The 14,651-nt window shown below is 50.1% G+C and overlaps 3 protein-coding genes across 3 annotated transcripts; 2 read left to right on the plus strand and 1 right to left on the minus strand.

Annotated features, from left to right (window-relative positions):
- Positions 1 to 2,000: 2,000 nt before the first annotated feature.
- On the plus strand, positions 2,001 to 2,928 carry HRG_07767 (serine hydrolase (FSH1) domain-containing protein; the record flags this gene model as incomplete). Its single annotated transcript, XM_044866238.1, has 4 exons — positions 2,001 to 2,042; positions 2,101 to 2,430; positions 2,479 to 2,577; positions 2,635 to 2,928. The coding sequence occupies 4 exons, from the start codon at positions 2,001 to 2,003 to the stop codon at positions 2,926 to 2,928; spliced, it is 765 nt and encodes a 254-aa protein (XP_044719202.1).
- Positions 2,929 to 3,298: 370 nt separating this feature from the next.
- HRG_07768 (enoyl-CoA hydratase/isomerase domain-containing protein) lies at positions 3,299 to 5,578 on the minus strand (the record flags this gene model as incomplete). Its single annotated transcript, XM_044866239.1, has 1 exon — positions 3,299 to 5,578. The coding sequence occupies one exon, from the start codon at positions 5,576 to 5,578 to the stop codon at positions 3,299 to 3,301; it is 2,280 nt and encodes a 759-aa protein (XP_044719203.1).
- A 2,064-nt stretch (positions 5,579 to 7,642) lies between these two features.
- On the plus strand, positions 7,643 to 10,293 carry HRG_07769 (MHYT domain signaling protein; the record flags this gene model as incomplete). The annotated part of the gene is made up of 7 exons (XM_044866240.1): positions 7,643 to 7,680; positions 7,738 to 7,792; positions 7,891 to 8,188; positions 8,282 to 8,397; positions 8,461 to 8,646; positions 8,713 to 9,597; positions 9,820 to 10,293. 7 exons carry the CDS (start codon positions 7,643 to 7,645, stop codon positions 10,291 to 10,293), a joined length of 2,052 nt encoding a protein of 683 aa, XP_044719204.1.
- Positions 10,294 to 14,651: the final 4,358 nt, after the last annotated feature.

Raw genomic sequence — 14,651 nt, forward strand, 5'->3', positions numbered from 1 at the left:
GACGCTGGATCTTCTGCTAGTTTAGCTTTGGAGAACCAAGCATTCGCCAGAGCGTCCCACAGCAAGCCGCCCCAACCAGAGCCTGAGTATCTCGATGGCCCTATGTTTCTCTATGCCGGCAGCCCCTACTCCGCCCCCCCTTCCCTCCCGTTCTCTTTTGAGAGGCATGTCGCGTGGGACCGATCGTGTGGTGCCGTTTGCATCCATTATCCTACCCTGGAACGAGTCCTGAAAATGTCCAAGCCTGGGGCCGGCATCTAGGTACGGATGTTTGCCACGCGCTCTAGCTGTGGAGGCATGTCCAGGTCAGGGTCATATCCACTCTACGCCGGCCCCTTGCCCGCCGATTCCTCTGGACAAGCTGACCTACAAGGTACATTACAACTAGAGACACTAATCCGCGCCCGTCATCGACACGATTGGATCGGGAGCTGGATGTCTGGCCACTTTGCGTCTCCCAACGCCTTCGATGGCCAGGTGGCACCAATAAAGACAACCATAGAAAGCCCCCATACGCTCAGGACAGCGGCATTGGCACGTGAAGGCGGCGATCTACGCGGCGTACCTATCCACGTAGAAGGAAAGGTGCCCGTTGGTCCGGCCCCATCCGTCGGTAAAATTGCAATCATCATCATGCAACCTTTTTTTCACCTTGGCGGCCGAGGTGGGGATTTCAAGTTCAACACTGTACGATAGCTGAGCATTTCGGACGAATATTCCGTACTTCTCGACCCACCCGGAGATTGCCTTTTCGTGTTGTAAGCCACTCTCTCCGAGCTTACCCTGAAGACGGTCCGGTGAGGTCTCGATGAGATGTCAACAACTCTCCCCTGTAAAAATTCTTCACCCCGCGGAGCTGTTAGTGGCTCGTTAGCCGGGACAGGATCTACAGGCCACCCGACCGCGCTTTTGCTGCGGGGTCCATCGTGACCCTAACAGCACAGAGGAAGACCTTAGGAGAGTTCATATTCCTCTGCGAAGCCGGTCTCGACAACATGTCCACTCGGACCTCATGGCTCTCTTCGGAACCAAGGAGCTATGGGTATTGGCCCGCCCTTCTAAACAACGGTGGCCGGTTGCGGAGGTTTTTCTCCCTGAGGGCAAGCTGCAAAGCCAGCCTCTGATCCTCCAAGAGTTTTTCCTGCCGCCGCTCCCAGTCATTTCCACGGCTTGGTTACTGGAGCGTGGACTGCGGCAGCAGTTTTGGCTGCGAGCGAGAGAATTCTGACCGGACAAAACCAAGGGTTGACCCATTCTTTGGGGGTGGCGACCACCGACACTTTGCCTTGACATCCCGCTGACGGGTACGAGGCTTGACACGAGCGCCATCGAGCCGATGAAATGCTGGATAGGGACAGAAGGGGTTGTTCACGGGTAGCGAACTACGAGCGCTGGGTGCATTTAGATGGACAGTGGTTTTTTTCGAGGGAACTCATTCGGGACACTTCTCTGTAACTAGCTCAGCACGTCCTGTGCTCCCTCGCGGAGACCTGAGCGGCCTGAGCCGCTGGACGCAAAATACACAACAACAACAACAACAAGATGAGATGTCAATGGACGCCGAAATGGCTACGCAGAAGTGGCTTACGACCCAGAGCGTTCACGGGCTCTGACTGAATGCGCACCGTTTTGTCAACAGACGTCTTGGAAATTAGTTTCGCGCACTGTATAGTACATGTTTACGGCCGATTGCGGGATGTCTTGCTGTTCTGTTTGCAGCGATGCTAAACTCTATTCAAACCACATTTAGGGCTGAGCGATATCCGCTCTCGGGCAAATCGGTTGAAGTAAGCTCGAGATTGCTCTCCTGGTACGTTGTAGAATCCATTGCCCAAGCGAGCTAAAGCTTTTTAAATTACTTCTAAGGATCACGTTGGTCAATCATTCTGCATCTTTGCCAGCGATTCTAGTAAGCCCAGTACGACTCTGCTCTGCTACTTCTGCTCTTTGAACTCCAACTCCCCAAATCGCGTACTCCAAGGGTACAATCACCAACAACAATGAAATTCCTTTGTCTGCATGGCTCCTACGGCAGCGCCGCGGTATGAATTGCTGGACTTCTTAATCAAACCCTAAGGCCACCTACTGACTTGAACCCAGAATTTTCAAATTCAGCTCGCGCCATTTGTCCAAGAAGTGGAAAAGTCAACTCCGGGTCGATTCCGTTGGATTGACGGTTTCCATCAAGCTGACCCGCCCAAGGGGTTTACCGAGTACTTTGGGCCATCTCCATTGTACAAGTTTGTGGGATATGATGGCGCTGAAGCCCTTAACGGGTTCGCCGAGAAGCTTCGCGACTTTCCCGTAGCTTCTGCGCCCGAAGATACCATTCGCCACTTGTTCAAGGACGAGGAGATTTACACCGGCGACGCTGTCCGGAACATGATTGATCAACTCTTGAAAGTGATCAACTCGGACCCCGAGATTGAGGTATTTCCTAAACGCCCGTCATTACGAACCTTGGCTGACGAGACACAGGGCATCTTGGGGTACTCGGAAGGGGCAATGGCCGCCGCCACCTTGATTCTGGAAGAAAGACGCAGGTGGGAGGAAAACGGGACTCCCAGGAGAATTAAGGTACGTCTGCCTTCCGAAACCGACCTACAACCACCTGTTGGTCGATCACTTACGCAGCAACAGTGTGGAGTCTTCTTCGCCGGTTGGCCTCCCGTGTACCTCATGGGAGACAAGGTAAAGCCTTTGCTTGCAGACGAATGCGAGAATATAATCGACATCCCCACGTGCCATATCGTCGGTTGCAAGGACCCGTATATTCACGGTGCCATGGCTCTCTATGACATGTGCGACAAGGATTCGGCCGAACTCTTCGACCACGGCAAGGGACATACCTTGCCGAGAGACGGAAGAACCATTGGCGAGTTGACGTCGACCTTTCACACTGCGATGACGAAGTCCGTTCCGGTCTAGTGTGGCTTCTTGTGTATATGTTTTATGTTTGAACGTTGAGTTGTCGATTTTGAAGTGAGATTAAATACGCGATAATACACCCCTTACATTGACCTGGGTCAACGCTAACCGCGAGACGCCGCCGCGCTTTTTCCAGCCCCCGACGGACTAGGTATTTAGAAAGTGTTATTGCAATTTGACACATTGGCGCCCGCTCGCGGATGAACTTGCATCCCCGGCATCCCCAGTACCAGTGCCCAACGAAGAGTCATATGTCAAAAGTGTCCACATATGGATTTGTGATACGGAGGGTCTTTCCGTTACTGACATGTCTGCCGTGGAGGGCTCGTTCCCGGGATTAAATTCAACACACTTCTGGTAACCTGATGGATTATACAGAATAGTAGCATGGAAAACTAGGCTCCGAGGAATATCTCTCGGCGCCTTGCCCGGATTCATCCGATTTATCGAGTGGAGGGCTGTTCACCAAGCTTTTTAGAGTTGTGGCGGGCGTAGCGCTGCCGTGAGCCCATCGGTGCGTCTCATCAAAGCCCATTTGCGAGAAGTCATTGATCAATCTCGCCATCTGCACCGACAAGTCTCGAATCACTCCTTGCCTTGCCTTTTGTTCGAAAAATTGGACCGAGTCAAATCGATCGTCTTCCTCCTCATCAAGCATTCCTGGGCTCCGCCGATGACTTGCGAATCGCAGGGGTGTAGAGCAAGACCTCGTTTTGCACACAAAGTCGTGGCGCCGTTGGTGGTATCGCAGGGAGCGCGCACTCCAAAAGTCCATGGCCATCTGCGCGAGCTCTGTTGCGCGAATCTGGACAAGAGCGGCAGGAGAGACATCGACGTTCTGTTTCCAAGAGGCGAGCTCTCGGCTTGAAGACAACAGAGCTTGAACACGGTCTCGGATCGCAGCGTCGAGAACTGTGTCTGATCCGGCGAGCACATGGTCGACGAGTCCCAGTCGCGAGGCATCGACAGCGCTAAGCGGGGTCATCGATCGCAGAACATGGGCGGCTCCATCTGCGCCGCAACGAGCAGGGTAGCTGAGACTGTGGAACTCGGATCCGTGCAAGCCCAAGGCGCGGTACGCCGGGTTTAGGACGACGTTCTCACCAGCCAAGACGGTGTCACAAGCAGTTGCGAGTGCAACGCCGCCGGCCGCACAGTTCCCCCGGATCGCAGCCAGGGTTGCGATGCCGCGCCCGGGAAACTGACACAGTATGCATTCAACAATGTCGTTGATGGCATTGATGTTATGCCAGGATTCTTGCGCCGGGTCGGCCGCCGCCTCGATTACATTGAGATGGATTCCGTTGCTAAAATATGACCGGCCGCCCATTAGTACTAGAGCAGCCAGCCGTCTGCTGCTCGGACGCTGAGAGCCCGACAGGACGTGGTCGAGAGCCGCGGACAGCCGCCTGCACTGCTTGGTGCTCATGGCGCCGTTGTAAAAGTCGAAATGAACGTAGGCCACCACTCCCATGCTTTCGCACACAAAGTCGACCCAAATTTCTTGGTGCGTGCCGTGTCGTGCTTGACACCAACGTGTGCCAAATGTTGGCGGGGAGTGCGAGAGAAGCCAATCTGGATGCATGACTGGCTCGGTAGAACAGCCAAGCCCCGTGAGGCCCGAGACGGCAGGAACCTTGGGCCACAGAGCAGCATCGGACTTGGTCTTGACACGCCGTACGTGTGTGACCCAGACGCCCTTTCCATCGCAAGATGCAATGCAGACCGCTTCGTCACGGCAGGCAACGATACTCCCAGGCAAGATTCCATTCGCTGCGAGTGAAAACGTGACGTCTTCCACGATTCCGCCATACAGGTAGAGCCTGGGACCAAATATCGTACTCAGGCATCCGGGTTGGGAGTCGCTGCTCCGCAACCTGCGGGAAATCTCGGCGGCACTGTGTCGCTGCGGGTCGAATTCTCGCTGACTTGCTTTGAGAAGCGGGCGTCGATGGGTTTGGCCACCTTTGAAGGGTTGGGTCGAGGACACGCAAAGCCGGCCGAATGCTTGATTGGCGATGAGGTTTGTATAGAGGCTGTGGTGCAGTGACAAGGATCCTCCATCGCATGCGGGCGAGTGTGGCGGCGACAGCGGTTCGCCAAGAATCGTGGCTTTGAGTCTCGCAGCAGCCTCAATCCTCCCGATGGCGGTAATAACTGCGGACACGGCTGCTTGGGTGATCGGCCCTCGATACAGGCTCGACTTGGTCAAGCCCGGCTCATTGATGTTGATTGGGAATTGGTCAAAGGCCCAAACTGGCCCAGCGTCAAACTCCTTGACTGCTTGGAGAACAGTCACGCCCCAATAGCTGCGTCCAGACGCATTGAAGGCGTCATTGAGGAGCAATCTATCGCTGTCCGTCTCATTCCCGTCGTCTCCCATTAGGAGCCAGTCCAGCGCGCTAGGGCCCGCGTCGCCCGGCGGCCCGGGGTGCATGATCAAGGTCAGGTAGTGGTTGTAGACCTGCTGTGGCACTCTGGTGGTGAGAAAGGGGCAGATGACGAGGTGCGGCTTGACCAGGTCAACTGCCTCTACCATTATCGCCTCTGAGAGTGCATATTCAACAGTCACCGAGTGGTCCCGGGACAGGGCTAGAGACAGCCGCTGCGAAAGCGAGTTGTGCGCCGTGCAGAGAAACAAGATGCGCATCTTGCATCGACGATGGTGTTGGTCTGACGCCTCTTGCCTGTGCTCTGCGGGCGGCAGCTTCTTTCCTTTTGTGAAAGCCCAGAACGTTTCTCGAAGACGAACACAGCCAACGAAAAGCAGTCAAAAGGTTGATGCTGCGCCCGAAGCACTGCAGGTGACGGAGTCAAGAGGCCACCTTCTGTACCTGGTGGCTTGAGTTCAGGCAAGTCGCGCTGACGCCTTTATGTACGAAGACGCCGCAGCCGAGGGTAAACTCCTGAGCAGGCCAGGCCTCGAAACCTTCTAATTGGCAACACGAGCAGACAACTCTGGGCCGCCTAGCGTGTTGAACCAATGGTATCCTTTTCAGCCTAGGTAGATCTGACGGTCACCTACCTATGGCGAGATCTCGCGCTGGTTCTCACGTGTAGGAAACGTACATGGCCCCGGTCGAAGAACCAATACTTGACAGGTAAGAAACAACAAAGACGGCAACACGAGGGGAGTGGCGTCCGTGCGGTCTGTGTGTTGATACTAAAATCCCATCGTCAACTGGTGAGTGCGCGAGAAGCGGCGTCGCTGGTCAGTGGTTCGTCGAAACGGCACTATGTGAACAAAGGCTTTAACATAGCCGTTGGCTCTCATGCGGGGGGGGGCAGCGGTCATCACCGGCGTCGACAGGGCGTGTTTTTCTTCCCCCGCATGACTCTGTTGATTAATCGGCCGTGTAGCATCCTGGGTGTATGCATCAAGGCGCAAGCAACATGGGTATGCTGGCACGACCGAGTCAAGTTAAAAGCAAAACGAGAAGAAATGGCACAGCTCCCTCATCCGCTAACGCAGGCAGGATCCAAGCCGAGGTCGCTGGGGGAGCCACTTGTGATCCGTCAATATTCCCCCGAGCCCGTTTATCCCGCAACGGGGGTGGAGCGCTTGGACCCTTGATCAGTTTATTAAGCAAGCTGGCAGGGGAGCGGCCGGCGCATTGGCATGGGTTCAAGGTCTCGGCCCCCTTCCACGTGGCTTGCTCATCTCTGTGCCGCTCTACTGACAGCAGAGCAGCTAGGTGAGACATAAGATAAGCAAAGTCGCCCTGGCTATCAACACAGCGATTCCGGTTTTCTCACCGTTGAGCGGACCTCACAGGTGGCGGGCGCGGACGCTCACATGCACACTCACGCCGCACGGTCTATATAGCTTACATCGCGGCCTCGATTTCGAAGAAGAGCCAACAGCTGGTCGACAATCCGATTATGCCGCATCATCAGCCGAATTCACGTTGTATCAGATGCTAGACGAGTCTATCATCCATGATGATACGTGTACGTACACACAGCTAGCTTGGGGAAAAGCAACGGGAAGAGGGGCTTGCATCCAGTCCAGCATGCCATGGACTGCTCCGCTCTGGCACTATTGACCAAGCTGAGAGGACACCTAGCAGTACCAACCGGGCTGGGACCCTTCAAGACTGGTTGTGCTTATTTCAGCGTAATGAAGCTGCCGCCCTCGAGAGCACGCTGTTTGCCGCATTGACACTCCCAAGTCCGAACCTTCGGGTTCCCTCCGCGCGGAGTATTATGTCTCCTCGCTATATACCTCGCGTTGCCGGGCATTCCCGATTCGGTCCCAGCCAAACCACGAGTTGATATAATTGGCAAACGGCTTCCCCTGGACGTTTTCTCCATTCCGCTCACCGCACGTGTGATGGGGCCGGGCTTTGAGTTACCGATTATTCGGATGGACTAAAGCACGTAGCGCTGCCTCTCCAGCCGCTTGGTCCGCCCTCCTTTGTTATAAACCGTGCGTCGAATCCTGCCAGGAGACTAGTACTATTGATCCCAATCTGCAATGGACACACCGTCGTGTTTTTCAAGTCAAGATAAATGTGACGAGTAGCTCTACTGCTGTTTCTCCCCGTGGCGACGTGTACGTCAATCATCTCGCACGGCTAACGCAAACATGTCGTCAACTCAGGAACTGTTCGCGAAGTATTCCGGCCGACTGGTGCCGCTCTCATTCCGCCCTGGCTTTGTTTGTCTCAGCTACGCAATCAGTCTCATCGGTACGGGCTCGACACTGGAATTGATGCGCCGGCGCACTTCTCACAGGGGCCTTCACAACCTGTAAGTCTCACGGGGTGTCCATTAATCCGTTCGTGGCGGCTGATCAGGGTGGATTAGGTTGCTATTGGTCGGTGCTGCCATTTCCATGGGAGGCATCGCAATCTGGTCCATGGTGAGCGACCCCGAGTTGACGAAGTCCGAGGTGGTCTCCCTATAGTGCTATCGATATGTCGCAACTGAACTGACCTCTGCGGCTTCCCACCATCATAGCATTTCATTGGAAATAGAGCGATTTACATCCTTGACGGCCGCGAAGATCTCCAAATCGCCTACTCTACGGGCATGACCGTCTTGTCATTACTTGTTCCCATTTTCGTGCTCCTCCTCGCCTTTCTGGCCGTCAGCGTCAATGGTCGAATCCGCTGGTGGCGGATAGGCCTCGCGGGCCTCTTATCTGGCGGTGCCATCTGCGGCATGCACTATTTGGCCGATGCGTCCATAAGCAACTATCAAACCTCCTACCAAATTGGCTATGTTGTTGGCGCAGCCCTCATTGCTGTGTCTGCCAGTACCGCGGCCTTGGCTCTTTTCTTTGTCTTTGAGACGGCGTGGAAAGTCGTCTGGTGGAAGAGAGTCGGATGCGCCATGGTCCTTGCCGGAGCTGTCTCTGGAATGCACTGGTGCGCCGCCGTCGGCACCAGCTACCGGCTGCTTCAGGTACATTCCGTCAAGGAAGGCATGTCTCGGCGTGAGACGTTGATCATGGTGATCTGCTTGGTAAGACTTGGCCCCGTCGAAAGCTGAAATGGCATCCCGTATCCGTCACCTAACCTGTAACAGTCTGTTGCCGCCTGTGCCGTCATGACCATAAGCGGCATCTATTCCGGTTGGATCAGGAGAGACTATGCCAGCAAGTCACAGCAGGTCGTGCTGGCTGCAGCCGTTTTCGATGAGGAAGGCAGGATAATGGTGAACCAGGAAGGCTTTCTTCCCAGCGAAGTGGTCACAGACACCTTCGTATCAAGAGTGAGTGGCGATGGGCCCGACCCGAGTCGAAGACTGCCGCTCCAGTACTAACCGTTGCCGTGGCAGTCGCATAACGAAGTATTTGATACTACTCATCCGCTCTTTCACTGGATGTACCGTGCGTCTCGAAACTGGACCAGCGTCGCGGCCCTGACCGATAAGATGGCAAATCATATCGGCCACCTGTCGCAAGACAGGTACAACAGCAGGATGCGAGTCAAGCTCGTGGAGGAGGACGGGTCGTTGGTGCGGCACTACGACCATCTTATTTGTGAACTTTTTAGCCTCGCCGCTCTCGCCTTGGCTTACAAAATGAAGGATGTTCTCGTCCATGCTGGCACATTATGGGAAGAAATTTTCGCCACAGGCAACAATACGAATCACGCCTCCTCGTCCCAGCTTGACTCCGCAACACCCGGGCGTTCCCCTCAGCTGCAAAGGGGGTTCAGAGACAAATCAATACTTGAAGGTCTGGCTGAAAAGGGGCTCGCCCCAATGCATCAACAATACGGCCGTGGCTGTCTCATGTTCCTTGTCCGCCACATCAGCTCCAGGAGAGACTTGGACAAGCTGGAAGCGGCCGGTTATCGATTTGCAGAGGTGCGCCATGTGGTTGGCAGCATCCGGTCTAGCATGCAAATCATGAATCCTGATTTTGCATCGAGTTTGAACAGCATGTCGTCAAATCGCAAAAGGGGCGCCACCCTAATTCCCGGGGTTCATCTCGGGATATTTGCAATTCGAGCAAGGCTCGACCACTGCGGATTTGATGTCCTTGTCCAAAAAGAGGCCAAGAACCTTCTTCCTACCGCTGCGTTACCCCTGGAACGGCTCGAGCCGTGGCAGGTAGAGTTCATCACCCGCCTTCGGGGCCTTACTCCATCGGCCATCGTCGGCAAGCTCAGCAGCGACGGTGGCCTTTCTCCCCGTCAAGCCAGGTTTGCCTGCCATGTACGAGATGCAATATCGACTCTTCGACAGTCCCTAGACGATGTGGCGTTCAGTCAGGCCACCCTCATGTCCCAAGTCATCGAGGCCCCTTGTTCTTCTCGCGAGGGAAGTGCCGGGCCAACGGCCTGCTCTCTTATAACATTCCGAATGGTTCTTCCCATTCACACGATGATGTGCCTCCCACATTGCGAGTTTATTCCACTGAGTTTCTTCCGGGTGCAGCAGCTGGTCTACGGAGACTCGCCTCACCATGTCGAATTCTCCCACCTGGTGCACCGTGAGCTGTCGTCCATCCTGCACAATATCCCTTCGGCAAATTTCTACAAGAATCCGGGCAGACCATCCTCACGCCGTGCCCATGCTTGGATACAGAAGATTCGAGTTGACCGTGGCCATAGCCGGGGTGTCAGTCTGCAGCTGTCGGCAAGGAGTCAAGAGCAGTTGTCGACGGCCGCCTTCAGCCATAGCCCGCCACGCAACTTCAGTGATAGGATCAGCTTCGATGAATGCCATAAGGGCCATTCCGCAAGCATTTCATCGCCTGCTATTCGTACGTCGCCTACGACGCAGACCGTGGATGCTACTCCCCAAGGCCAGGACAAGCAGCTTTTTGGTGGCATTATGGTATCCCAACAGATTATGGTTGATGTTCAGGAGGTGAGTTATGTAGCAACTGCCGCAAGACTTGCTAGCTGACCGTTTTAAAAACATTTAGATACCAGATGGCACTGCTGCTATGGGCAGCCGACATGGAGAGGACGTTAAAATTGACATTGACCAAGCTCTGCATCGCGATGCAAAGGACAGTTCCGTCCAACTTGAAAATTGCTTCTCTACGATTGCAGTAGGTGAATCTACTGCTATTATGATAAGGGAACAAGGGGAATCAGCCTTCATTGATCAGCTGCTTGCACTGTGCTTAGAGACGCGTAGTTCTAAGGATTAAACTTTTAAGTTAGGGGGGGATTAACCGTCTAACTCGTTACGCTATTTAGCTAACTTTTATGGGTCTTAGGCCCTGATCTATAAGAGCTTTAAAAAAAATTAAGGCGGACTCGCGTTCGGGCTAGAAGAGTATCCCTACCTTAATTAGTAGCGTTTTTCGGTGTAATTTAAAGGAAAGAGTAGGGGATGGCGTAATAGTAGAAGCGCCTAGAAGACCCGCTTCTTTTACGAGGTCGTGGGTTTAAATCCCGCTCCCCCCCCCCTAGCTGATCTAGCTGCTCTACCGCTAGCCCTAACCGGCTAGCTCTAATAGTCCCCCCTTATAGCGGGGCAGAAACGGCCCCCGGGCTATATAACGGAACAGCCTTCGGGCTATATAACGATAAGCTACTATCGCTATAATGCTATAACTCTCGCAAAGAGAGATATAAGAAGTATATATAAAATACACGAAGGTAAAATTAGAAGTAAGGGGTCGGATAGGCAGGGCAGAGATGTTTAATTCTTACGGGGGCAGTAATTACGGTAGGGGAGTAATTATTATATTACCTTAATTATCCTTCTTTCCTCTATCTAACGCCCCTCTTTATACCTACCCCTAATCGTCTAATTCTTTTAGACTAGCCTCGTAGGCTTAGTAGTCGTATCCTAGAAGATTCCTTCCTCTCGAAGAAGGTAGAAGGAAATTAGGCTCCTTAAAAATCGAGGGTAAAAAGCTACCCTTTTTCGTCGAAGAATTTATATAGACCCGTTAGGTAATTTTATCGTAAAATTCACCCTTCTATATCCCTCTATCTATATAGTTAATTCCCCGGTAATAAGGTATTCCCTCCGTGCCTTCTTAAAGGACCGGAATCGTAAGAGTATATTATAGATATTAAGGGAAGCACCGGAGTCGAGGATAGCTAATTTTCGTAGGGGATAATCGGAGGGCTTTAACGGTTAGTCTTAGCCTTATTAATCCGTAGGGAAGATAAAGGCCGGATTTACTATAATAACGATTTTTTCTTAAATTTACGGCTTAAATAAGGGCAGCAGCGTTAGTTACTATTTCTTAGTAACCCGAATCTTATCTATCTTCTATAATAAGGGGTCCTCCTTAAGAGACTATTATATCGTTTCTTATAGCCTCTTTAAAGGGTTAAATCCTTTAGGTCGGTTTTTCTCAAAGACCTACTAGTATTATAATAATTAATAGCCTAGGGATTTATAGGCTAGGTAGCTATTTTATTATCTAGTCTTTTATTTCTTCGAGGAATCCTTATCCCGATCTAGAAGGTCTGCTTAAAAACCCCCCCTTTTTACCCCTTATTGCTAATTTTAACGAGGTTCGATTTTGACTAGTTCCCTGATTTTTCGACTAACGGACTAAAAGGTCTATTAGGGGACTAGTCGGGCCGAACGGACTGTCGGGGCCGGGCCCGGAGTAGAAGGCGGAGCCGGGGCCGGGGCCGTAGCTATAGTTAATAACGGCGTTAAGGCTCTCGAGGGAGGAGGAGCTAGAGGGGTAACAGCCGCAGTAGCAGCAGCGGTAACCGCAGCTATAGGGGCTATAGCAGCTATAGGGGCAGCAGGTTAAACCGTCTAGGTTAAGTGCTAGCTATAAAGGAATAAGACTGCTTACTATTATACTTTAGTAGCCTCTTCGTCTAGTTCCTAGCTAGCTTCTCGAAAGATAGTCGAGTAACTATTACTAATAGGCTTTATTAGTAGAGATATATCCTATAGCTACTAGCCGGAAAGAGCTTTTATTAGGAAGTATTAGTTAGCTTCTTTAAGGATTTCTTCCTACTTAGCTAGCTATAAAGAAGCTAATAGGTTCCTAGTAGAAACGGCTCCTAGGTATACCGTATAGGTCTTCTTAATACGGTTAGTTATATAGCCCCTTAAAGGAGCTATCGAGGTCTCGAGCTTTAAAAGCTACTACCTAGGGGTCTCTTCTTATAAGAGCGCTACTAGGAGGTATAGGCTAATAAAGCACTTAGGTACGTAGTACTAATATATCGGTAGGGTATCGGCAGGGAATCGTGTCTACCCCGCTCGTATATTATAGACTACTCGCTATTCCGATAGAAGAGGAGAAATCCCTCTTCTTATAAGCTTTAGTTTTACGACGAGGAGAATATAATATATATAGCGTAGTACCTCTAGCTATCTCTACTACCTAACTAATCGTACCGTAATACGTATTCCCTTATATTACGTAATTATTTAATTATCTATCCTATATATAGCTCTAAGGGTCTTAGGTTATTAATATAAGTCTTAGAGATTTCTTTACTATATACCTCTTTATCTTTACTAAAGTCGCGTAACTAGTAACCTTTACTTTAAAAGGGAAAAATAAAAATTTAAATTAACTATAATTAAGGAAGATACCTTATTAAATAATTAAGGTCTTTATAAAGCCTTTAAGTATACTTAGAAGGAAGTTAGATAGGGAGTACTAAGGGTCTTATCCCTTTAATAAGCTAATATCTATAAGGGTATAATCTTACCTATTAAACTCTTTCTTAGCGACTTTCTAACCTAAGATACTAATAGAAAGGGCGCGATAATAATAGGTAAGGCTCTCTTCTTAAGTATATAAGTAAGTAAATAAACTATCGACGGAACTTTTCTCCTTTATTATAATCCTTTCCCTTTATATTATTTATTCCTCCCTTTACCTATAAGCTACTTATTTAGCTCTTTCCTATCTTTACTTATATACTTCCTTTTTTAGATAATTATCTACTACCCCTTATATACGCTCCTAAGTATTCGCGCTTATTATTCTTAGGGGTATTAAGGAAATAAAGTAGTTAGCGTTTTTACTAGTCTATAGCTTTAAGTATAGCTAGATTAAATAAGCTATAGAGTCTTATAAACTAATTATTATCGCGTTGCTAGTAGTCCTATAGAAATATATAGAATTATAGTCGTTAATATCTTAGCGGTAGTTTTAATATATTCCTAGGTTTTTAACTCCTTTAACTTAGGAGGGTTTAAAGCCTAGTATTGTCGCGTACTCTATATGCGTTAATTAACGCTGTCGCTTATATCTAACAGGCGGCCACATCTTTTTCGTGACAGTTATGAGCCCGGGCGGAGGGGTTACCCCTCCAGGAACTTCCCGGTGACTGCGCACGCACTTCTTCTGGCTAGCCTAGCGCGCATTACCCGAAGGCCCGTGGTTCGAGTCCCGCCAGCGCAATTGAGCGCGGTTTTAGCATAGGGCCTGCCTATATAAAAATTCCCGCTGTAGTCTAGGATATCTAGGTATCCCGGGACGAATTAACCCGATATCCCTAAGGGGGTGTGTCGCGTACTCTATATGCGTTAATTAACGCTATCGCTTATATCTAATAGGCGGCTATATCTTTTTCGTGATAAGTATAAACCTTATAGGGACTATAGTTAAAGAGGCTATTACTATACTTTATTTCTAAGGAGTAATAGGGCGTGCTATAAGCATTACTAGAGTCTTTAGCCTTAAGGTAATTAACCGAGCGCCTAGTAATTTTAAAGTCCTAAGGTAAGTTAGTAGCCGCGCTATCTACCTTTCTTCCCTACTAGCTTCTTATTAAGTTATCGGCGGGGGTATAGTTATAAGTCTTTTACTCCTTTATATATTTAAAGGAGTTATTAGTAGTAAGTAAGGAGTAGGCTTAATTAGCTATATATTTAAGGGGGAAAATAAAGGTATTATTTCTATATAGATAAAAGGACTAGTAAGGGCGCTTAGCTTTCTCTTTTATAGACTCTAGGGTAGGGATCCTATCTTAAGGTTACTTAGGGAAAGGCTACTTAGTTTAAATAAGGAGCTTAATTTAGTTAACGCTTAAGGTAACGAAGGTATAAGCTTATTCTCGATTCTTATTAGCGCGATTAAATAGTTAGGGGTCTTTTTAAGGAGGAGTTTTATAAAGAAACCGTATATAGCTTAAGCGATTAGGTTAGGTTACTTTATAAAGGTAGCTAGTATAGTTAGCTCTATTCTTACTTTCCTTACTATATAAGCTAGTTCTATATCTTTTAAAAGTAATAGTTTCTATTTACTAGGCCTATCTTAAAGGTTAACTACTTCTAGGACTTCCTAAGGGTCTTATTCTTCTTAATCTCTTAGA

Source organism: Hirsutella rhossiliensis (genome assembly GCF_020360975.1).
Source record: "Hirsutella rhossiliensis strain HR02 chromosome Unknown scaffold00008, whole genome shotgun sequence".
Lineage (NCBI taxonomy): Eukaryota > Fungi > Ascomycota > Sordariomycetes > Hypocreales > Ophiocordycipitaceae > Hirsutella > Hirsutella rhossiliensis.